This window comes from Panthera onca, chromosome C1 (assembly GCF_046562875.1).
Source record: "Panthera onca isolate mPanOnc1 chromosome C1, mPanOnc1 haplotype 2, whole genome shotgun sequence".
Lineage (NCBI taxonomy): Eukaryota > Metazoa > Chordata > Mammalia > Carnivora > Felidae > Panthera > Panthera onca.
In genome coordinates, this window is record NC_138346.1 from 78,596,840 (window position 1) to 78,621,944 (window position 25,105).

The following is a 25,105-nucleotide window of genomic DNA, read 5'->3' on the forward strand; positions in this document are numbered from 1 at the left end:
AAATAAATGGGTAATATGAAATTAGGACATCAGATTGTAATAAATAAGCCCTCAATGATTGTACTTCAGATACCATACTTTGTTTGAACCTCAAAATATGTATTCATACTTTTGATTTAGGAGCAAGCAAAGCAGTTACGAAAGAGAAATTGGGAAGCCTTAAAAAACATACTTGACAACATGGCTAATGTAACATACTCTACTACGTGGTCTGAAGCACAGCAGTATCTGATGGATAATCCAACCTTTGCAGAAGATGAGGAATTGCAGAGTAAGAATAGTGATGGGAGAAAGTTTTTTAAAAGTCCCAACAGCAAAGAATTCTTATTAAAGATCATTAACTGAACAGATGTTTGTCCATTCCTGATACAGTGTTTGTTGGTTTCCAAATAGAGTCTAGTTGAGTTTCATTATTTAGGAAGAAAATATTAGCTTTATTAGATAATCCTTGAAATATATATGTCCTAGATCAAACCTGAAATTATTTTTTACCTTTTCTATATGACTTAGTAAGAACCAGATTAATTACCGCAATTTCACTCATACTGTCTCCTTGAGGTAATGGCTTTAGAGATTTGCAAACAGCAAAAAATGTGTTAGCGGTATCCTATATTAAGCTTCCCCACATTCTATCTTTTTGTGACTGCATAGTTGCTTTTTAAATTACACCTTTCTGGATTACCCTTCGAATAACCTGCTTCAGTAGGTTTGGGGTAAGGCCTAAAAATCTGTCCTTTGAAAAGCTCTTTGGGTAATTCTAATGTTGCTGACAAATTTTACAGTAACCATTTTATTTTCCTTAATTATGTCATGTGCATGGTCTTCATTTCACCCTCAACTTCAAGGTATCTTTTAATGAGGGTGTTTAGGAATTTTTTCTAAACATTTCCTATTTAGATGACAAGTCATATTCAAGTTTTAAGTACAGTGTTTTGGAAAGGCGAATTTGGGATTTGTAAGAAGTTAATGTAAATTGTGTATCTTACTGATATTGGACATTTTAATTTCTTTTTAACTGAAAAAACTCTAGACATGGATAAAGAAGATGCATTAATTTGCTTTGAAGAACACATCCGAGCTTTAGAAAAGGAAGAAGAAGAAGAAAAACAAAAGAGTTTGCTGAGGGAAAGGAGACGACAGCGTAAAAATAGAGAATCTTTTCAGGTAATTTACAAAATTCTCTTTTCTAGCTTAATTTCATAATATGGTTAGTGAGCTTGAACAATGATAGAAACAAATTTGAGACCTCCTGATCCCAGATCATTAACTTGGGCTTTTAACTTAGGCTTTGTTGAGGATCGGTACACATTTAACTCAGGTGCTACAATTAGTTTTGAATCCACCTAACGAAAGCAGCCAAAAATTTTAGGCCAGGGGAACATAAAAGCCTGTAGCAGACTTGTTGTTTAAGGTGAGCACTGATAAACTGATTAAGATTTCACTTGGGAAAGAGGAGTAGCATGAGAGAAGACTGAAAACAAAATAGGTGTGATGACTCATTAGTGTTAGTTGATTTTTAGTGTCTAGAGAACAGTAGGGAAGGAATGCAGTGGGGTATACAGTTTGAGGATGGGCCATGATTCTGTGCATAGAAGCTGAAATTGTATAGCCTTTATATAGACTAGTGGCTCATTTTCACCTCCAAATACCACTTTTATCCTCTCATTAATAGGGAATAAGATGGAGTAATGAGTTTTTGCGTTCCATATTTCACCAGATTACCTATTTCAATAATTACCTTTAAAAAAATTTTTTTAATGTTTATTTTTGAGAGAGAGACACAAGCGGAGGAGGGGTGGGGCAGAGAGAGAGGGAGATGCAGAATCCAAAGCAGATTCCAGGCTCTGAGCCAACAGCACCAGAGCCTGATGCAGGGCTCAAACTCGTGAACCTCAAGATCATGACCTGAGCTGAAGTTGGGACGCTTAACCGATTGAGCCACTGAGGCGCTCCTCAGTAATTGTCTTAATAGCAGTTAGCATTAATTGATTGCTTACTGATATGCCTTTTAAATTGATAATCACTTAAATTTCTTAAAATTTTTTGTAATGTTTGTTTATTTTTGAGAGAGCATGAGCCGGGGAGGGGCAGAGAGAGAGGGAAACATAGAATCCGAAGCAGGCTCTAGGCTCTGAGCTGCGTGTCTTGAACCCATGAACCATGGATCATGACCTGAGCTGAAAGCAGATGCTCAACTGACTGAGCCACCCAGAAACGCCAGTCACTTAAATTTTTATAACAGTCTTATAAGAGTAGGTACTGTTTTTGTTATGTCCATTTATATAGTTAAGGAAATGAATTCATAGAGGTGAAGGAACTTACCCAAATTCAACAACTGAACAATGGAAACAGAATTTGAATCTTTGCAGTCCTAACTATAGGGTCTCTTCTATTAAATGCTGTATTAAGATAATGCTAAGTTACAGTGGCTTAAATAAGTGTATTTCTTCTTTAATGATAATAGTGTGGTGTAGCATAGGGTACATTGCTGTTCCCTAAAGCAGTAGTTCTAACAACTTAGTGTGCGTCTGAATCACCCAAAGGCCTTTTTTTTTTTTTTTTAAGTAATCTCTGTGCTCAGTGTGGGGCTCCATCTCAAAACCACAAGATTAAGAATTGTATGCTCTACTGAGACAGCCAGGCACCCCACCTAGAGGGCTTTTAAATAAACTCTTACTGTCATGCCAAAGCTCATCAGCCATCTTAAATGCCATGGCCAATAGCATTATTTCAGTCCTCATTCCATAAAAACTTAACATGTATTCCTTTTAGTGGGTTCCTTTATTGTAGTGGTTTCCTGTAGGACTCTTAAAACCACAGATTTGTTGAGCCTCACCCCTGGAATTTGAGTCAGTAGGCCTTGGGTGGATTCTGAGGATTTACAGTTCTAACAGGTTTCCACGTGATAGCCCCATGCTTTGAGAATTGCTCTAGCCCATTAGCCTTATTTGCATGATTAGGACTATATTGTCCAATTTATCACATTTCAGCTTGGAAGAAGTTGCAAGGGCAGTTGTTTTTTGGGTTTCGTGTGTGTTTTTTGTTTGTTGTAGTTGTTTTTTTAAAGCCGATGATGTAGAAGTTCTACTTTTCTTCATATTCAGCTTCTAAGAATTTAGTCACATGGCTGCAACTAGATACAAATAATACTGGAAAACCTGCATTTTCAGTGAGCAGCCTTGTGCCTGGGAAGAAGGGAAGAACAAATTTTTAAGTCTTTTAATATTCTTCTGCAACCATTGAACTTTTAATGTCTCTTATGAAGGGTTTGCAGTAGTTTAAAAAAAGAGACCTGTATGATAAAATAATACAATAAAAATAAGGAAATCTGGGTCATAGAAAATAGAATGTACTATGTCAGTACTAGGACTGGGGAATATAAAAGGGAAATCCTGATGTAAAGTCCAGGTGGGTCTTTTAGTCAAGCCTAAAATATGGCTATGGTTTCTGATTACTGTTTCTATAACTGGTGTCAGCATGTTACATTGGTTTTGCATCCATTCCTGTTTGATGAAAAATGTAATTGATTAGGTGTCTGGTTTTCCTCAGGGCATTGGTGGCCAGTAAAAATTTGTATGCCTCATATATGATTTTTGTATTATTTTTTGATTTCAGTAATCTTTAATATATCCAAAATATTAGCATGGAATCAGTATTTTTAAGAATTGATATTTTTTGGTAATCTTCAAAATCGTTATCAGTTATATACTGATGGTACTATTGAGAGTAGCCATATCTCAAGTATTTAGAAGCTACATTTGACCTGGCTCTACCGTAGTGAACAGTGTAGGTGTAGGAATTTCAGGAGCAGAATTTTGGGCCATAGTTGTTTTTTTATTTGTTTTATAGGGGGGTGGGGCATAGTTCTTTAGAGACATTTGTTTATAAACTCCATATGGATTTGGGGAATCAGGAAATGTGGAAATTGCTGAGTACAAAATTTTCAATATGTTGCCCTGAAAATCAAAAAATAATAATAATAATAATGAACAAATTGGAATAAGCATATATTTAATTTTGAGGTATAAAATTGACATGGAAGAGAAGAAATAGGTTTTGAAATCAAATATGGGATATGGGGTTGAATTTTGGTTCTTCAGACTACTGTATGTATCACTTTAGTAATACACATCCTTTTAGAGGCAGGCCCACATTTGTTAATTAAAAAAACAAAACACCTAGGATACACTGGGCACTGTGTCTAAAAACAAAAAGTGTATTTTACAGGCAACATGCATACACATTCTTTAGCCACATCATTAGATACAGATAATAATGTTTCAAGTTAACTTTTATCTATATATTTTAAACTGAAATGTCCATCTTAAAGGACAATAAACTGAACCTTGGAAAAATAATGTAGGCTTTCAAAGACCCTTTTCTTTGAAGTGCGAAAGAGTTTTTTTGCCTAAAAGCAGATTTTACTTGCATCAGAGAGCAAGTATTCTTTGTACCTAAACATATTTGGGATACATTGGTACAAGAGTTTCAAATATTGTTTTTAAAGTGTTTTGGGGGCACCTGGATGGCTCAATCAGTTAAGTGTCTACTTCTGCTCAAGTCATGATCTCACAGTCTATGAGTTCGAGCCCCACGTCGGGCTCTGCTGACAGCTCAGAGCCTGAAGCCTGCTTCACATTCTGGGTCTTCCTCTCTCTCTGCCCTACCCTCGCTCGTTCTTTCTCTCTCTCTCTCAAAAATAAATAAACATTAAAAAAAATTTTTTTTAATAAAAAAAGTGTTTTCATGTTACAGTAATATTTCTAAGGTCCTTGAAGATGATTTTTCAGTATAATGGGTTTTTGTTGTTGGGTTTTCCCTCCCCAGATATTTTTAGATGAACTGCATGAACATGGACAACTGCATTCTATGTCATCTTGGATGGAATTGTATCCAACAATTAGTTCCGACATCAGATTCACTAATATGCTTGGTCAGCCGGGTGAGATTGTTTTCTTTCCCTATTTATGGTTATGACAGTAGTTGGAATGGGCCAGAGAAGCAAGTGGTTGTGTTGGGGAATGGAGGGGTGCTTTATTTTGTTTTATAAACAAAAAAGTAATTGCAGCTCTTTGGTTAGAGCTAGCTTTTGACTTCTTTAGTTTTTTCATTAGGATCAACTGCACTTGACCTTTTCAAGTTTTATGTTGAGGATCTTAAAGCACGTTATCATGATGAGAAGAAGATCATAAAAGACATTTTAAAGGTAAACAGTACACTTACTATTTATTGTCAATATGTAGTATATTTTAAAAATTGATACTGTGTTCCTTTGATTTATATGTATTATTAGTGTTAACAAGATTTCTCTTTCTTAGGATAAAGGATTTGTAGTTGAAGTGAATACTACTTTTGAAGACTTCGTGGCCATAATCAGTTCAACTAAAAGATCAACCACATTAGATGCCGGAAATATTAAGTTGGCTTTCAATAGTGTAAGTTTTCAACTTTTCTATGAAAAACAACTAGCTTTACTTGTGTTCTAAACCATTACTTAAGTACAGTTTTTAATATATTCAGCCAGAAGTACTTAGTACTTGTAGGCTACTGAAATAAGGGAGCATGAGTAGGATTTCACTGAGTAGTAGTCTTTCAGAGTAAAGTAAAAGAAAATAGATAAGGATGAAGTTTCCTTTGCTCAAATTAATTGGTATTATAAATTGGCCCATAACTTATATATGATGGGAGAATGCTTAAATTAATAATGAATTATTTCAGCTGTACTATTGTAACTGATTAAATATGATTTTCTAAAAGTTACTAGAAAAAGCAGAAGCCCGTGAACGTGAACGAGAAAAAGAGGAAGCTCGGAAGATGAAACGAAAAGAATCTGCGTTTAAGAGTATGTTGAAACAAGCTACTCCTCCAATAGAATTGGATGCTGTCTGGGAAGATGTATGTATAATTGTAAAATTTTTCTCATGATTCGTTTCCTTTACAATTGAAGATAAAAATATTTTTAATTCCCTTCTCATTTTATAGCCACAAAAAAGTTATTTATAGAATATAAATTAAATATATTGAGAATGTTTTCAAAGTATAAAGTCAGCTCAGACCCTGCGTTTAGGAATATTTATTAAAAATGGCTTGGACTTCAGAAGAAAAGAAATCTAATAGATTTTGAGGCTGTCACAGTTACCACTTGATGTTGTGATTCTTTTTAGTCTTGTTGTTATACTTTTCTTGTTATTTATGTATTCATTTCATATCTGAATTTTTCAGATCCGGGAGAGATTTGTAAAAGAGCCAGCATTTGAGGATATAACTCTAGAGTCTGAAAGAAAACGAATATTTAAAGATTTTATGCATGTGCTTGAGGTAATTTTAGTATTCTCATAATTGAATCAATTATTACAAAATACATAAAACTATAAACAAAAAGATTAAAGTATGTTTCTTGAATTATACTGCCTCTACATAAATGTCTATATAAATGTTAGGTAATGCTAAGATGGTTAAGGATTGATTTTTCCATAGACACTGCCTTTAAGCCAAAGGAACTAAGCTTGCATGTCATTATAAAGATTTGTTTTAGAGACAGTTTATATTTGTTTCATATTTTCTGTGTGGCAACGATTTAGCAGCCTCCTAGAATGAGCAGTAAACCTAAAGAAAACTTAAACAGCTTTTTAAGCACACATTTCAATATTACACTATGTTAGATGTGTTGAATGTTCAGGGAGGTCTGGAAAATTATGGAATAAGTAGTAAGTTACTCCATTAGCTGAATAAGAGTATTTTGATGAAGATTTCAGGTAGGTATGTATATATAGTAAATATGCTAAATTGGCCAGTAATGCTGAATAATCATATTTGGTGCCTATGTGGGTCCAGGCATTGTTCTAGTGGTTTTGCAAATACTACATACATGAACTTAATCCTCACAACAACCCTTTGAAGTTATAGATGAGCAAACTGAGGTAAAGAGAAGGGGAACGGATTCTAGCCCAGGCTGTTTGACTCTAGGGTCAGTGCTTTTAACAGCCCTATCCTGGCAGTTATGTAAAGTGATCCATGCTGAAAGCTGGAATTTATTTAACATTGGAGTGTTTGAATGGTGTGGTCATTGGGCACTGCAGGTCACTTAATTGTTCACTGTTTCTTTGGATTTCTTGTTCTTGATGAATTTCAATGTTGACAGCAGTGCACCCTTCTTATTTCTCACCTGCCTTTCGATATAGTCCTAGAGGCCTCTAGATCTTTTCTGTTCAAAGTGTGTTTCAGAGCAGCAGTATCTGCATTACCTGGGAGCTTGTAAGAAATTCAGAATGTCAGAATTTCTGGCATCGGAGTCATTCAAACAAGATTCTCAAGTGCTACAATAGAATTGATTGTGAGAAGTTCTGCTGTAGCTAGTGTCTTAGCATTGTCCCCCAGTTCCTAATCATGAACAGGATTCTTTGGTGATGTATGCTGGTAGTAAAGTGGTGAGGTCTCAAATGGAGCTGAAGATGGATTGCATAGGGAGGAGCCAGTCACATTGGAATAAGTTTTGGGACCCCAGTGATCTGAGCCTTTGAGTTAGAAAAGGAGGAAGAATTAGCATTCAGTGGCCAAAGTAAAAGGAGCTTCCCTTTTTGAGCTGAATCTTTTATTTTATTTACTTGTAAACTGAAAGCATAATTATTTTCAAAGCCATAGGTAAGTTTGGAGGCAAGGAGCTTTTACTGCAGCATTAATAAGTGAGTTAAAATCCACAAAGACAAGATTTCCTTTTCTGATTTCATGTGGTGTTTGAGTTAGATTGCCTTTGGAGGTCTTGAGTTTGACTAGAAGGGAATGCTCTTTGGGTGCAGAGAAAAAGGAATAGATTTTGCTTTATTCTGAGACTAACCTCATTCATGTTAGGTCAAGGATGGCTCTGAGGTAGTTCTTTTTCATGGTGCCAAGCCTAGCTTGCTGAACAAAGCCAGATTCATTAGAAAAACTATCTAAATGCTGTTTTATTTCATCCTTGTTGAAAGCAGGTGGACTGCTCTCCAGATTATTTTATTTTTAAATTTTTTTTAATGTTTATTATTGAGAGAGAGAGCATGAGCATGGGAGGGGCAGAGAGAGGGGGAGACACAGAATCTGAAGCAGGCTCCAAGCTCTGAGCTGTCAGCACAGGGCCCGACGCAGGGCTTGAACTCATGAACTGTGAGATCATGACCTGAGCCAAAGTCGGTCGGTCGCTTAACCAACTGAGCCACCCAGGCGCCCCAAGGACACTTTCTTTATTAATACTTTGCCGTGTTTAGATGGTGAAACGAGTGGGCACAGGAAGGATGATTGGGGTCAAACAGAACATTGCTAATTCTTCACAGTTGCAAGGAAGTATGTCCTAAATGTTCAAAACAAATGAGGTTTTTACTCTAATAATTACTTATATAGCATTTCAAAATTCTTTATGATCTGCTGTTTAAAGTAAATGTAAACTTTTGAAATTCTTCCTATGCTTGTAGCATGAATGTCAACATCATCATTCAAAGAACAAGAAACATTCTAAAAAATCTAAAAAACATCACAGGAAACGTTCCCGCTCTAGATCGGTAAGGAAGTTAATATTATGGCACCCTAAGTGTATTGAACTTTTTGTTAGCAACATTATGAATGAAATTATGTGTATTAATTATGTAGGGGTCAGATTCAGATGATGATGACAGCCACTCAAAGAAAAAAAGACAGCGATCAGAGTCTCGGTCTGCTTCAGAACATTCTTCTAGTGCTGAATCTGGTAAGTGTATCTTTTAACTTGATCAGAATCATTGGCACTGGGATGTATGTCCTCATATTCTGACATTTTTTTTTCTTTTCATGTTGCTTAGAGAGAAGTTATAAGAAGTCAAAAAAACATAAGAAGAAAAGCAAGAAGAGGAGACATAAATCTGTAAGCAAGTTTTTAATTTTTTATTCTACATCTAGGCATTAGCCCTTAACTTGTTCAGTGGCGATAGAACTCTTTTTCTGTCTAGTCCTGTGCAGTCCAGCACAGTTCAGGTGGACACCTGACTCAGGAATTTTATAGTTTGTCTTCACCTTAATCTTTATCTTAGAAATCTTCTAGCAATCTTTAAACACACATACACACACAACAGTGTTAAGATTCCCACTCTGGCTTTTTAAAGTAATCTTAGAGAAAGTCCCAAGTGTGTATGTATGTGATGCAGCTATGGTGAGAATCACAGATTTAAATGTTTGGCTGCTTCCTCTGCTCCTCATTCTTAATTTTACATATGCATCAAGATACACCTAAGGAGCTATTTTTCTTCATGCTGTTCACTTAAATTTGCACATATCTAATTAAGGACCACTTATTTAGGTGGGACGGTATACTTTAAATACTACTTGTCAGTTGCAGTTTTGAGGAGAGAATTTTATATTACAGTCATCCTAATAGATGATTAAACTAATCACAGCATCTTGTGTACATATCTGAACATTTTACTGGATTGGTAAAAAAGTGTCATGTTTGTCTGCATTTATATAATAACAGATAAAATCCCATTTTGTGTGCCTTCTGTTCTGATTTAGTAAAGCTCTTTCGTGATGTTACTTTATTAGAATGTCATCCTTCCCAAAGAAAAGGCCCTCCAGATGATTTCACCACACTAAGAACACATGCCCTATAATACATGGATGTTCTTATATGTTACCTATGTGGGGGATATTTTAAAAATGATTGGTATCTTCATCAAAACGTTAACTTTATTTTTTATTTACACAGGACTCTCCAGAGTCTGATGCTGAGCGAGACAAGGATAAAAAAGAAAAAGACCGAGAAAGTGAAAAAGACAGAACTAGACAAAGATCAGAATCAAAACACAAATCACCTAAGAAAAAGACTGGAAAGGATTCTGTAAGCATTCAGAATTATTTCATACTTGTGTTTTCAAAATATAAAAATGGATATTCCTCATAAAATCTTCTATGATTATTATTTTAACCCACTAAGAAAGGATACGGTCTTCTTTGTAATTCTAAGAAGTACCACTGTACGTTTTCTGTCAGATTTTTTAAGGAATATATGAGACTCAGTTCTGGGGTTCTCCCTCCAGGTGTGCGCAGTTGTTACTGTCAAATCCAGTTTCAAAAGGTAGTATTCCAATAACTTTTAGGAGTAATCATTGTGAGGGAAGAGGTGAGGGCAAAGGGATAGGAGAGAACTACAAGGCTAACTTAACATTTTAATATCAAATTACATAAATAGTTGCTCAGTTTCCCATATATATGTGTGTGTGCGTATACATATATGACAGCACAATAACATAAGCCTTCTTAGCCTTGCCATTCTTTCCACAAATACTATGGACTTAGCAGGAATAATGTCTCTGAATCCACCTGTGGAGAATTTAAACTGTGTAGATAAATACCCTGCTCCTCCCTTTGGATATTCTGATTCAGTTGATAACAGAAGTTCTTTTTAAAAGCTGCCCTGGTGGGGCATCTGGATGGCTCAGTCAAGCGTCTAACTTTGGCTCAGGTCATGATCTCATGGCTCGTGGGTTTGAGTCACATTGGGCTCTCTGCTGTCTGCACAAAGCCCATTTTAGATCCTTTGTCCCCCCTCGCTCTGCCCTTCCCTCACTTGCATGCTGTCTCAAAAATAAACATTAAAAAATTTTAAAAAGCTGCCCTGGTGAGTCTAATGCACATCCTTGGTGAAGCAGCTCAACAGTTTCTTCTTTGTAGTAAGTTCAACGGAATCTCTGAAGGGAAGGAGAATAGGTAAATTATCCACTTTCTAAAGGTTTTCACAAATACTAATTTTTAGTCTTTTTAACCTAGTGTTGTCCTGTTCATAAATCTTAAATGTTTATCTGAGGATAGTATCCTGAAAGCATAATACTTTTCTGTAATATAAAACACCTTATAAGGCGACCTAGAATCTGCAAAATTAGCAAGGAATATAGTGCCTTAGGTAATGAACCCCCCCCTCCTCCCATTAAATGGAAACAAGATGTTTCATATTCAGTGATGTAACAGGAAGGAAAAGTAACCAGTGTTAAAAGTTTGTTCTGTCTCCCCTAATATAACCAAGGAGTAGTGAGCAGCTCATTGGTAGACTTTTGGGAAAGAGGTCAGTCCTTAAACTGGTGTGATGGGTTTGTTGCTATGGAAAAGAATCCGTATAAATTTTGGATTTTTGTTTTAAAAGGTTTAATACTACTTAATGTTTTGAGCACTGGCATTAAATGTAATTGTATACAATGTCTTTCAGGGGAATTGGGATACTTCTGGCAGTGAGCTGAGTGAAGGGGAATTGGAAAAGCGCAGAAGGACCCTTCTGGAGCAACTGGATGATGATCAATAAATTATACCAAATATATGTTTACAGTATGATTTAAAGTCTAATTCAGACCAGGGACTCTATTTTAAAGTTCAATTGAAATAACACTGGGTTTTAATTATATCACAGGAAAAAAAAAAGTGCATTTAAGTATTGTTATTGTGGACTTTATAAAAGCAAAGGAAATTGAAAATAACTTTTGATTCTGTATCAAGAATCATATTTTCATACGGTCATAACTGTCTTTCTGAGACCCTTTCATAGGGCACTGCAGGATGGATTAAAGGTGGCAATTTACTGATAACTGCAGATGTCTCTACTTTGTTCTGAAGTCTAAGTCATGAGGCGATTTGATTTACTTTATAGAAGTTGGATTTTGAAGATATAACGAAAAATTTTTTGATATTTAGTAGTACAAAAAAAGCACCAGCAACTGATAAAACTGCTTTTTTGTGCACTACCCAACTGGTTAAAGCTGATACGATCTTTTATGGTGAACTCAGAAATAGGTGTTCATAATGGAAACCTGGTAGACCCTTAACTATAGTGGTGCTAATGAGCACCTACTATAATAAAGCCACCATTATTTTTTATGAAACATCGGAGTACATTTTAAAAAGGCTGTCGTGAGGGCATTATTTTGAGGTGATGTTTAAAACGATAACATCAAATCAAATTGTAAATTAGTTTAAATATATTTGCCTTAAGGACCTACTAAAGAATGTGCCACCAAACTTTAAGTGATAGTTGCAATATCCTTGTCTGAAACAAAAATCAATGTTGACTTAAACATTTTCTTTAACAGTTGTCTTTTTTTTTTTTAAATCCAATCTTTTCTCTTGCTTTTTTTCATTGAGGAAGTCTTTTATCTTCCCTACTCACTGAGAAGTATTGACTTCGTGGTACACATTCTAAAGCATTTCTGATTTGAATATTTTTGTACATTTTTATCAATTATTAAACCTTCTCTTCTAGCGTGTACTAGTATTTATTTCTACTTAAACTACTCAGCTCTAAGAAAATTGTATTATCATTTCAAGATACTAAATCCTTGAAATTTTGCTTCATCTTACCCATATAGCTAGGTTACTTTCCCTTTTTAATATTTAAGAATATTATAAATCCGTACATTTGAAGCCCCTATAATTTGTTTTTGATCTACAAATTTCCTATAGAAAACTTTAGAGAGGCAGTGGTTTGAAGCTAGAATACTCTTTACATGCTAACTTTTGCAAGTTGGTAATGTAATTTATACTATTTTCCTTCAGTGCAGGAGATTTTTTTAATAAGTAAATATTAGCACATAGTCTTTGGCATTATGTATTTTTTTATTTTGGACACTTGGAGCAATCTTATTTCAATTGGCATTTAGAAGAACAAAAAGTTCATCTTATTTTTCCTTCACCATTCTAATGAAATGACCAGGACTACTCTCCCATCCCTGCCCACTGTTTCAAGCCTCAAGAAAAAGGGGGTGGGAAAGTTGTTTCTGCTCTACCAAGTCATTTTTCTGCTGTGAAAACTGACAGGACTGTGGGAAATGAGAATATCCTTAGAATATGTGAAGTAATGACGTTGCTTACTTGAGGGTTGGTCTCTTATTGTATATTAGAACCAAAACATATAACAACCTTGGCAATAGGGAGTTGCCTAGATTTAATTTTCAAACGTCTCATAATGATAGTTAATATCACTAATCATGTCAAACACTTGACATGGAAGTCAGTGGTAAAATCTTTAAAGTGCATATCATATCGGCAGAAGTACTAGTGGTGTTTCACAAGAGAATTTAGAATCTGTAAAATTTTAATTCCATGAATGATGGTTTTTTTTAAGTTTTAATTTTTCTATTTAAATAAAAACCTATTGATATGTTTTAGCATGTCCTCAAAATAGATTTCTGTATTTCTTAGAGGTACTGTCTTATCACCTCACATTCCTTTAATACAAATTCAAGTTTCTCTGTAGTTCATCCATGAAAATTATTTGACCTAAAAACAAAACTACTGAAATTGCAATTCAAAATAGAATATCCTTATTATAAGAGATATAACTGAAGTGACTATAATCCTTGCTTACTTTAACAAACCCATCAAATGGAATTTAGTTACCAAAAAGATACTGTATAACCCTGAAGGCACAGGTGATGGAAACTTTTGTTATAGCAAGAGTTCTGTGTGAATATTTTTAACTTACTAGATTAGGTTTCTAAATTTTCAGTCTGCTACAACCTGAAATGTCTTAGAATATTGGTTCTGTTAAACAGATTTGTTCAAACTCCTTATGGAACGTGTATTCAAACAGGGAAGTATGTTTATTTGCAGATGAGGGGAATTTATACTTTTCAGTTAAGCATCAGACTCTTAGGTAAATGAGGGTTTTTCTTCCCTCTGTAACATTAATATTAATGAATTATTGGATTAAATTTACTAATATATTTAATAACATAATAGTCTAAGAATCTCAAATATTTGATGTTTTCTTTTTCTTGCAGTCCAGTAATTCCTATATGGGAAAATTGAATTTGTATGAAGTGAATTTAGTCAGTATGATGAATTCTTCACACTTTCCCAAATTTATTTAAATAATGCTTTTAAATAAAAGCAGTGGTCCTTTTTTTTTGTTTAACACAGCAAGAGTATTTCATTAATACCCATATGAGCTTCAGCATATAGATCAGTCATGTTTTTCAACAATAAAAACTTCACTTTTTATGCCTCCCAGTAAATTCGAAAATGATCAAAATGTCACAGCTTGACTTTTGCTAATTGGGCCTCAATTCATACAACTATAAAATAAAAATGGCCTAGAGTAAGGCCTAAATTCATTGGTGGAGTAAAGAAAATGTAAAAGCTGAAACGTCTCTACGTTTATCTGGAAACACGGTCCATAATTATCATTTTTCAAAGGGCCTTTGTCCTGTGTTACCAAGCATTTGTCTAGATGATCCTGGTTTTCTCCCAGTGTTAATGGTCAACTCAGTGCTGACTAGGCAGCCACTTTTCTCTGCATCCAGAAAGGGGTAGCCTTATAAAGATTTTTCTTTTTTTATAGTTTAGATGCTATTTGAGAGAGAGAACGGTTTCTAATCAAATAGTGCCCAGGGAGGAGTGACGAATGCTTTAAGTTTATAGAATATTTAAGAGTATTATGTAATTTAAATGTAAAGTACAAAACTAAGGAACCAAATAAACATTTCTAAAAGCAACATAAGGCAAAGCACATTAATTCCTTGTATCATAAATCAGGCTGCTGCTTTTCCCCTTGGGGATGTATCTCAGTACCAGGTACAATTTTAATTCTTTTATATTTTCTAGGAAAAACTGTACGTAAAGGAAAAGCAAAATGTCATGAGTAGTTTTTCACAGAACTGTGTTCTAAATAGGCTTAATAGCATATTTCAGTCTAATGATTCTTACCTTTATTAAATCTTACCTTGCTCTCAAGTTTTTCAGTTGTTTGGACTTAAATGATAGGTTCCTTGGAGACAGGGATTTGTGTTTCATTAACTGCTATATCCTGTGGGTTAAGACAGTGCCTGGCACACAGTAGGCATACATTGAATGAATGTAAAATTTTAGTTGACAGACTTATCCAACATCCATGGTACCCAGCCTCTGCATTATAGGAGATGCTTGAAAAAGCATCATGCAATAATCTATACTAAACCACAACTAAAGCCACATAATCGAAATGCACTGAGGACAAGTTCTAGTGATTGTATCTTATCACTTTTACTACAGAAATTTCCAAAAGCTTGTTAGAACATGTAACTTCCATGTGGTTTTGAGTAGGAAAGGAAATCCCTTGTGATTTAAAACATAGTTTTCATATTCATAAGTTATTATAGTAGTTCAAAAGTAGTAATTTAGCTAGATCAAAATTAGTCTTTAAAGGCCATGCTGGAAACAACAAAATTCCTAAATTCTAAACTGAGAACTAATTATTTCAGGCTGTTTCCAACAAAGCGTGAGGTATGGGAAGTGAAAAAATGGGGCTCCGATTACACACTCCATTCTCCATTTTATTTAGCTTATCTCCTTGGCCTAGGTCCTTCAGTTTAAGTAGATTTTCTGTGCTTTTCAGACTTGCTACATAAAAACTGCTTTTGTGACTCCATAGGATCTATGCTTCAAGGCCATCTTGTTATTGTTAATGACGGGTAATTGCCCCAGGTATAATGGCCTATTGCTGTTTGCAATTTAGGGGAACTCCCCACCCCAGTTTTCATTCATAGCCTGAAACAGAGTGGCTGCCTAATCAGAATCCAAAAGCCATTTCTTAATGCCCTTTTATGCTGTTCCTTGGGGTATCGAAAATGTGCTATTTATAAATATTCTTTTATTTTGACCCTGCCTGAAACTTTGGTAGGTTTGGTCTCTTGCCTACCTCTCTACAACTAAACTGAAGATTTGTTCTGAAAGGTAATAATAGGGGGAACAGGTTTCTATTTTCTGTGTTTGTAATTACCAGATTTTCTCTTCTGTTTATATATTGTTCTGATGTAAAGAACCTTAATAGTTATATAAAATTAGACTTTTGTAAATAAATATAATTTATTAGAAAAAATGACATCTTTTTACTAAGTAAATTGGATTTGTGTCAACTTTTTCATTTAAGCACCCCTCATATGCAGCAGTTTTGTGCTGTGAGAGGCTAGATGCCCACATTGTTTCCTCAGTGTCATACTTGATTTTCTCTATAAAAATTAGACCAAAGAAAGTCTGTCAACAACTTGATGTACTTTTTCAAGTTTCAGATTTTTTCCTGAAAATAGAGCAGGTATTAGTTTTAAGAGAAAAACAAATTAATCCTTTCATATACCAGCCCAATCATTTTTGCAGACACTTCTGATAAAATTTCTTAAAATATCTTAGGGCTAAGAGCGGTTTTATCACATTAATTGGTATGTGAATTGTGAAGCTATTATAAAAGCATATCTTCCAATGTAAAAGATAATTTCACAAAATCCAGTATGTTGAACCACAGTGATGTATCAAGTCCCGTTCTGGGCCGAGCATTGTTGAGTCAGCAGGGCCCTTTGGACGTTCATTGCAGTGAATTTTAGTGGATTAGAATTTAGACTTTTAGAGGACTGGGAGTGGGGAATCAGGAGACTTAATTCTGAGTCATGGGCAAGCATCTTTAAATGTGGTTAGGGGCACCTGGGTGGCTCAGTCTGTTGAGCGACCGACTTCGGCTCAGGTCATGATCTCACAGCTCATGAGTTCGAGCCCTGAGTCTGTGCTGAGAGCCTGGAGCCTGCTCGGATTCTGTGTCTCCTCTCTCTCTCTGCCCCTCCCCCACTTGTGCTCCCTCTCAAAAATGAATAAACATTGGGGCGCCTGGGTGGCGCAGTCGGTTAAGCGTCCGACTTCAGCCAGGTCACGATCTCACGGTCCATGAGTTCGAGCCCCGCGTCAGGCTCTGGGCTGATGGCTCGGAGCCTGGAGCCTGTTTCCGATTCTGTGTCTCCCTCTCTCTCTGCCCCTCCCCCGTTCATGCTATGTCTCTCTCTGTCCCAAAAATAAATAAAAAACGTTGAAAAAAAAAATTAAAAAAAAAAAAAAAAATGAATAAACATTAAAAAAAAAAAAAATGAATAAACATTAAAACTTAAAAAATGTTACTAATGGTATATAATGGCCTACACCTAACCATATCTACCTCATTTGAACTTATGCTGTGGTTTGGTTTTGAAAATGTTCTAAATTTGTAGAATATTAAAAATCTTATTTCTGGGGCACCTGGGTGGCTCAGTGGGTTAAGTATCCAACTCTTGATCTCAATTCAGGTCCTGATCTCAGGGTCATGAATTCAAGCCTCACACTGGGCTCCATGCTGGGCGTGAAGCCTACTTTACAAAAAGATCTTGGGGTACGTGGGTGGCTCAGTCGGTTGAGCATCCAACTTCAGCTCAGGTCATAATCTCAGAGTTTGTGGGTTCGCACCCCGCGTTGGGCTATACGCTGACAGCTCAGGGCCTGGAGTCTGCTTCAGATTCTGTCTCCCTCTCTGTCCCTCCCTGGCTCACTCTCTCAAATAAACATTAAAAAAAAATTTTTTTAATGAAAAAATCTTATTTCTATTACCATGAAGGCACAAACTAGAGAATTTTACTAAGTGAAATTTAACTTTTTCTTCTCTATAAAAATAAAGCTTCAACTACATTGTATAACTGTGGTGCAGTGAGAAGACCACTGAATTGGTAACAAAAACCTAATACAACAACTAAATAACTCATGCCCCTGTAAGAAAATTGTTTTAAAGCCACTCGGACAGTTTTCTAAAATATCAAATTTCAGGGGCGCCTGGCTTGCTCAGTCAGTTGAGCATCCGACTTCAGCTCAGGTCATGATCTCGCAGTTTGTGAGTTCGGCCCGTGTCAGGCTGTGTGCTCAGAGCCAGGAACCGGCTTCAGATTCTCTTTCTCTCTGCCCCTGCCCCACTCACACGCACTCTCAAACATTAAAAAATATATATCAAATTTCCTTACTTCCCTAAAAAGTCATACTGAATGTTGCACGTAAGTTTTTGTGAGGACTTGGAATTATCACTACAAATAACAGTATGTTTGGGCAATGGAGGCCAAAAGGCTTGTACATACCTGGCCAACCATTTGATGTGGTTGTCAGTTGCAAGGTTACCTGGTTGCCTCTGTAGTCCACACATAACCTGTCTGTATACACACAACATCCTCATTGAACAAATCTGGGGGAAGCAATATCTTCACCAAACAAAAGTGCTTCTCTGGAAGCAACAGAATCATTAATGGTTGGGAGATGTATCCCTCACTATGAAAATGTGGTTCCTATGTTCCATATAGCAAGTGATTAAGAGTTTGTATGTTGAGTTTGAGCCATGGAACTAGTAACCCCCTGCCAAAGTATGCCCCTGAAAGATCACAACATATTACAGGATAGTAGTGTAAATAGTTTATTTCCTCATATGCCATGAAAAGACCAGAAAAGTAACATGAACTGCTTTTTTATAAAACATTTCTAATATTGCTAAGAAGCAGGCCCATTAATAAACAAAAGAACATGCCAACATTATTGTCTATCTGTAGATTAATAAATAGGTAATTATTTTAATATATGCTCATTAGCATTGAGCTTTGGAAAACAGCTGCTTGTGATAAAGGGCCAACTACTTGTGTTGTAGCTCATGGTCAAATTGCTTTTTTCACCAAAATGAATGTTGAGTCAACAGACAAAATCTCAGCATGTTCTTTTTAAAGTACACATTTATGAAAATGTGCTAGCAGGTGGCAGTTTTAAAAGTAATTTTTTGTAAATAGGTATGCTAAAGTGAAATGTGGTAACTGATCCCTAAACTGTCCTTGTAGTTAAATATATATATTAAAAAAAAAAAAAAACCTATAAGTTAAAATAACATTCAGATTGTATAGCACAGGCTGATGCATTTTTAAACAATATTTACAATATTACCCAGAGGCTTAGGTGGGAATTAAAGTGTAAAAACCATAAAAAACTGCACCAATTTTATAGCAAAATATCTGTACATTTAAAAAGAGATCATATAACTACACATTATCCAAGGAAAATGGGACCTTCACCAAGGAGCTCACATAAGCACAACATAAAATAAGATTCAGTGGTTAAATACTATACAATAAACTTTACAATTAATATATTGATGTAATGTACCAAGAAGGTAAGCCAGAAGCAGAATGTATATTATGGAAAGTACAAATTAGCTTTAGTCCAGTTTTTGACTTTGGAATGGATCAAGTGCCCTGCCAGAGAGGAAGGAAAAATAACAGTGGCTTAGTTGGCCATTTATTTAGTCCCATTACCTATCATGTAAGCTTAATCCCAATGTGAATATTTCAAGCAATTTAATTGCAATTTCCCATAAAGTAATGTGGGAAATACAAGAATTTAGCTTTGATATGTAATGCAAAATATATCCAATTTATAAAAGGAAGAAGAAGGGGGAAAAAAACTTGCGATTGTCAGAATAAGGCTGGGTTAACTAACACTACTAGCTAGCAGAAGTAATCTTGAATGCTTGTTGATAAAGCTAGTGAGCTTCTCCCTGGCTAGCAAGGCACCAATTTCTATTCTCAGGATTGGCCCATAATAGTCCTCAGAAATCCTAATACTGATTACTGAGATGTTAATTTTAGTGCTAATTAATAAATACATTTGCATTATTTTTTTTTAAAAGCTGCCTCTAGCTGAAGAAGACAGTACTGCAAATAAATCTTACACAAATCTGTATGCCATTATATCCTTGCATTCATACCGGTGAACTTTTCTCACAGGGCATCATAACCCTAGCACAGAAGTAGAATGTGTAACGAGATAAGAGTTGAGGGACTTATCCTGTGCCACTGCAATACATCCTGTTTGTACTTCGCTGGGGCTTGCTTATGGACAGCAGTCTGTCATGTGACCTTTTCCTTCTTCCATGTTGCAAGCCCTTTAAAATACAAAGTTGATGGGTATGGCTAAAACACAAAATTCCTTAAGACATCTCAGCAAAGGAAACCCAGAGCAGATTACATCCACGTTATTTACAACTTATCAGGAAACCAGGGTGTGCCATCATGGGACAATCACAATGGCAGATAATGAATGTAATACGAAATTTACATTTTGGTTAAAAAATTGGATAATATACTGGTGTAAAAAGATACCTAATCAAATCAAACCCTATTGCTTTGATTAATCTGAGCAGGTACTTCCACTTTTAGGCACTTGTTAACAAAGGTTGAAAGGAGAGCCCGTCATTTTTAAATTCCTATGTGTTTGCTAAATCTGAGCCCTTAGAATATTTTATCAATGTTCAAGGTTGCAGTTAAAGGGTAGCGCATAAAGTTCATGTGGAGAGTTTCATTCACGCACTCTCTACTCATACAGGCAGGTCTCAGGTTCACATGGTTATTTCGGCACCATTAACAGAACGCAAGTTCTGATCATCAAAGCGCCGCCTGACACTTCTCCTCACCGCATCGGCTCGTCTGTATGGTTGGTTTCTAAGATCTGTAAAGAGAAGATTACCAATAAGAGAACTGCAACCTTTAGTATGATGTGTCTAAGCAAGACAAAAGTCAGCTGGCAGCCAATCAAAGCAGCTTGTGTAGAAGAGTCAGCTAACAGGCCCTTCAAAATTCATTGAGTATTTGAGCCAAGGACATGTACTTTGCCCTCAATATTTAAACAAAGCAGGATGTAATACTGGTGTGATTCTGGAACTTTTAGAAAAATACAGAGGAGAGGCAACTGCTCCTGTCACTGGCCAGAGAGTCTAGCTGGAGTCTTATTTTGAAGTGTTGCTTCAATTGGAAAAAGCTGTGGCTTAGTTTTCTTTGTTTTTGTTTTTTCTGGAAACTGAGTATCAACAATAATTAAAACGAATCTTAAACTGCAAAACTAATAAGCCCTGTCCTATCTTACCTGAAATTTTAATCCAGGAAAGGACACTACGCTTATTTTGCAGAGGTTCCATAATTTTTATTCAATATTAGCTGAAGTCCATTTTTTATTTCGTGAATTAGATACATAATGCCCAATTAACCACTAAAGAAAGATAATCACTAAATCAAAATAATTCTCTATTTCTGTATGTTCTGTCCTGCCATAGGTAGTTCCTGTTTTTCATTGGAGGGAAGAAGTTGAACGGGCCCTCCTCAATTTTCCAGTTTGTTTAAAATGTTTAAAGAGAATGTTTAAAATGCCTAACATTAAAACAACAACAACAAAGCTTTGTTGAATAAGTGAACCAATCACTGCATATTGGCTCAAGGAGACATTGTTCTAATGGGATAAAGTGGCATGAACAAGGGATTTTATTCTATGTAAGTATTCTTTAATATGAAAACATGCTTTGCCTAGCAAGCAGGTAGGCTGCTTTTGATAGGGCAGGGCAGGCTTTGTACTTTTTCCCACCGTTTCATTTAATTAGTATATATTTCCCTTTCATTAACTTAATATTATTGACTTCTGTTAGGAAACATTCTATATCTTGAAGGGGAAACATAACAGAATTAAAGCAGATCAAATCTTTGTTTATCCCTTTACCTACTAAGTAGCTTGAAAATGGAGCCAGTGGGCCATATCTGGCCTACAGAATGTTTGGCCTCCAACTTGTATATTTAAATACAGTTTCCTGATCTTTAAATAATTAATATAAAAAACAAGGTTTCTGATTTCCCTTGGAAAACTGGAGGGCCTGGCAACACTGAGCCCAAATTTTCACATGGCAAAAACACACTGGAGCTGAGTCAGTGCTGAGACCTAAGCTCTCTGGTTCAGCACAGTTCCCACCAGCTCCTGACTCCTTGGAATTTGGTACCCTGCCCTGAAGAATAGTTTTGTATGCCTTAATCCACTCAAGCTTCTGCTTCTTGGCCCAGAGTGGTAAGGGAAGTTCAGAATTCCACTTCTGGCTAAGTGACTTGTAGCTCTGTGATGCCTGAGTCTTCTGAACAACTGGCTCTAAAGATCATCATCTTCAAAGGCCATAAAGATCATGTTCCCCGGCCAGGAAGTGCTCTCAACTTCTTCAGATCAAAAGAGGTTAACTGCTTAACTCGAAGGCCAAGAAAAGGGTCGGAGAAGGACAGCCTAGCACCCAAAGCAGGTACAATCACATCAGCAAATACCCTTGCCCAAGCCATCACACTTAACAACATGGAAGCAGGCCAGAAAGAGTCCAACAGAGAGGCTCTGCCTCACATCACTGAAATGCGAGGTTACAAAGACTTCTCCCTGGTCAGACTCTCACCAGTATCACCCTCAGGCATAGACTGAAACCACTGATCTGCATACAGAGAGAGGAGGAAGCTAAGTAAAAAGTGATGCTTGCCAGCTCTGTGTATCCTCCACCACCGGTGTGCTAGAAGAAATCCTTACCCTCGAGTGAACATTTGGAAATTTAGTGATATTATTCTTCTTTAAGGCTAAACAGAAAAAAAAACAAAAACACAAAATGATGGTTAAGTAAAAATGGGATGAAAATGGAAAGCAATTCAACTTAGTGCTTAACATACCCGGCATGTTAGCCAACAGAGGAAGAGAGTGGGAGGCCATTAATACAAGAGGTGTTAGATAAAACAAGGGAAAGAGGAGAGGATCTTCCCACCCATCCCCTCTGACCACCCAAATCCAAGCTGCTTTGAAATATGGCTCCAGAATGATAGTCCAGCAGCAAAGCTGACAGGAACATTAGCTGAGTAGATGACAGTGTCTAGCCTTGTTAATAAGCACTGGTGGGTAAGTACACTGCAGGGTGGGCAACCACACACCACATCCTTTGAGATCCTCAGTGACAGAGGCACATACATAACAAGTGCAATTCACAGACAAGCTAATGCCACAATCAAAACAGGTACCCCGTTCCATGTCAATCTCAGCACAGGAAGCTAATGGTCATTTCCAATTAGAATATGTGCTTCTCTTATCCATTTTCTAATCAACTGGGCCCTGCAGAGAAGTTTGTCTCTTATCTAGCCATCAGAAACCGAGGGCAGGCTGTTACTTCTTGAAAATCTGGGGTTTTGTTTTGTTTTGATTCTAAGAACAGTGGCATTCTCCAAGAATAGGTTTTTGCTATTAGTGTTTCTAGTTGCCACCATCCTGACCAAAGATGCAGGTCCAGATATGATCTCATCACAAGAGAAATGCCCTGGATTTGACACGGAACCGAGCGACAGTGAAGAAGCACAAATGAGGAAAGACTATGGAGAGCTCCTAAAGCCTTTGTTTTCACTTTCTGCCTCACACCCTTGTTCCAACGTGATCTGAATGTGGGCATGACACTCAGGAGAAGAGGTGGAATATACAGCTATGGATTGCCTATATCAACTTATACAGATTTCTAGGTCCAAAGGGCTACTTGCTTATACCATGAGCTCCATCATGCTGGGGATGATGGCTACAGATGGTATAAGAGAGTTAAGAAAGACCCAATTTACAACTGTGTGTAGTTCACACTTTTTTCTGCAAATCATTTTTCAACTTTAGAGCACTCTGCATTCCTGAGCACTTGCACACAGCTCATTTTATCAAAGCATGTTAAGTGAGTACAGAAAAGAGGCTGGTTTAATATCTGTACATTCATGACAAAATAGCAAGTGCTCAATAAATGTTAGGTATGGTAGTTACTGTTATTCATGACTATCATTTTGTGTTCAAAGACACTAGCCCAAAAGACTTGTAACAGCCTACTTGGTCCGAATACTAATTCTCAAAGTAGTGCTCTATTTAGAGTGTTTTTCTAAAAATTTCTGCAAGCAATTCTATTAATCCAAATCCCTCAGACTCAGACCACCATAGCCGTGTGGATTCCTAGACATACTGAAAGTGGCAGTGAGTAAGCAGTAATGACTGAAATGCAAAACCATGCAGTGTGAAGGCAACATAAAATATAACATGATGGAGACAGCAATTCCATGCTAGCATATTGGGTGGCCCTAACAGACAGACAGAGGGGCATAAGAGGTCAAAAAATCTGTAGCAACCTTTTAAGAGCATCAGGTGAGAAAGAGTAATAGTTTAGTAATGGTATTCCTCAGTGAGAACAGGTTCGCAGAAAAATCGAGAGCCACGCTTGGCGGTGCGAGCAGTAAAGGGCACAGTCTTCAGCACTGCATTGAAAATGATAGCCAAATAAAACAAACGGCAGAGAGTAAGAGCCAAGATCTATCATATTAGTACATGGTTAGTGCTTTGTTAATCATACCTGGGGAAGGCGAGGGGGGGAAGGGGGGAGGTGGCCAGGGAAGGAGGGAAAGGCAATATATACCCAAGTGAGTTCATAAAGTCTAAAAGAGTTAGTCAGTCTGGGGCTTGGTGGGTGGAAAGTATTTTAATGAGAATAAAACCTGCTCTGTAAGCCGATACTCATTCACCTCCAATGGTGGCTGAACGATTAGGTCAGGCAAATAGAAACTGGACATTTCACTCAGTTTACAAGCCAGGTGTCACTGACATGGAGAACAGACTGATGGAAAAGGAACTCTAAGTTCTTAATATGCGAGGCTCGATGTTCGTCTCCCTGCAGTTAATCTTATTACGGCACAGAGGCTAGCAGGTGCTTACCCAAAAAGATCTGTTCCTGGTCTTGCTCAGAGCAGAGCTTCTCCCTCAGTGTGGGGGAAACAACAGGGGGGCTAAACAATGGGGACTTTCCCTAGGGGCCATCTGCAAGTCACTGCAGAGTGAACAATGAGACACTGGCAGACACACGTGTCCAGATTACATGTGCGCCATACCGAGGCACTTCACCGGCCACTTACCTATCCACTGACGACTGAGACGGTTTTACTCTTGGCCAGACACTCTTTGTTGACTTCCTGTTAGTGATTTATTTACCTATTTTATTTCCTTGGGTTTGAGATTGTGGGAAAAAAAATTGTGATTTTGGTGGTTTGGGATCAATCCCTATTTACGATGCTGACTGAGCTATTAACAAATAATGAGAAGTCAAAAATCTGAAAGTTACATTTCTTAAAAATTAGGACAATGGAGGAAATGTGACTAATGACTGCACATTTGATATTAAAAAGTTGTTAGTTTTGGAGGTATGTGATAATGGTACTATGGCTGTATTTGTTTGCTTTATTAAATAGTCCTTATCTTTTGAAGACGCCAACAGAAATATAACCAGATGAAACTGTATGTCTTAGATTTGCTTCAAAATAATCCTACAGGTTGGTAAATGGGGAGCAGGCAGAAGCAGACAAGTAACAAGACTGGCCATGAGTTGAAAATTATTAATAGGTGATGAGCATATGGGAACTCATCATACTATTCTCTACAGTTTTGCATGGCATATTTTCTAAATTTCCTACAGTAAAAAAAAAAG

General features: G+C 36.6%; 2 protein-coding genes and 1 long non-coding RNA gene across 20 annotated transcripts in view; 1 reads left to right on the plus strand and 2 right to left on the minus strand.

The window, feature by feature from the left end:
• PRPF40A (pre-mRNA processing factor 40A) overlaps window positions 1-13,899 on the plus strand; it is a 54,477-nt gene extending 40,578 nt beyond the window's left edge. For 5 of the 9 annotated variants that reach the window (XM_060626591.3, XM_060626589.3, XM_060626596.3 and 2 more), the window contains 12 exons: window positions 121-271; window positions 1,031-1,164; window positions 4,828-4,942; window positions 5,103-5,206; window positions 5,319-5,435; window positions 5,758-5,895; window positions 6,223-6,318; window positions 8,445-8,531; window positions 8,620-8,716; window positions 8,808-8,869; window positions 9,707-9,838; window positions 11,201-13,899. In XM_060626591.3, the coding sequence (XP_060482574.1) occupies window positions 121-271; window positions 1,031-1,164; window positions 4,828-4,942; window positions 5,103-5,206; window positions 5,319-5,435; window positions 5,758-5,895; window positions 6,223-6,318; window positions 8,445-8,531; window positions 8,620-8,716; window positions 8,808-8,869; window positions 9,707-9,838; window positions 11,201-11,293 (1,326 nt within the window). In that variant the 3' untranslated portion in view covers window positions 11,294-13,899. The remainder of the gene's footprint in view (window positions 1-120; window positions 272-1,030; window positions 1,165-4,827; window positions 4,943-5,102; window positions 5,207-5,318; window positions 5,436-5,757; window positions 5,896-6,222; window positions 6,319-8,444; window positions 8,532-8,619; window positions 8,717-8,807; window positions 8,870-9,706; window positions 9,839-11,200) is intronic. The other 4 variants (XM_060626593.3, XM_060626590.3, XM_060626597.3 and 1 more) reach the window with 1 other exon arrangement.
• LOC145715661 (uncharacterized) overlaps window positions 1-16,827 on the minus strand; it is a 104,134-nt gene extending 87,307 nt beyond the window's left edge. Inside the window, exon 1 of the long non-coding RNA XR_014138055.1 lies at window positions 16,605-16,827. This is a non-coding gene — a long non-coding RNA (uncharacterized LOC145715661). The remainder of the gene's footprint in view (window positions 1-16,604) is intronic.
• A 1,362-nt stretch (window positions 16,828-18,189) lies between these two features.
• Window positions 18,190-25,105, minus strand: part of FMNL2 (formin like 2) — a 313,662-nt gene continuing 306,746 nt past the window's right edge. For 4 of the 10 annotated variants that reach the window (XM_060626583.3, XM_060626580.3, XM_060626588.3 and 1 more), the window contains one exon: window positions 18,190-20,280. In XM_060626583.3, coding sequence (XP_060482566.1) covers window positions 20,171-20,280 — 110 coding nt within the window. In that variant the 3' untranslated portion in view covers window positions 18,190-20,170. Of the gene's footprint in view, window positions 20,281-22,105; window positions 22,200-23,759; window positions 23,886-25,105 lie in introns of all 10 variants that reach the window. The other 6 variants (XM_060626587.3, XM_060626584.3, XM_060626585.3 and 3 more) reach the window with 3 other exon arrangements.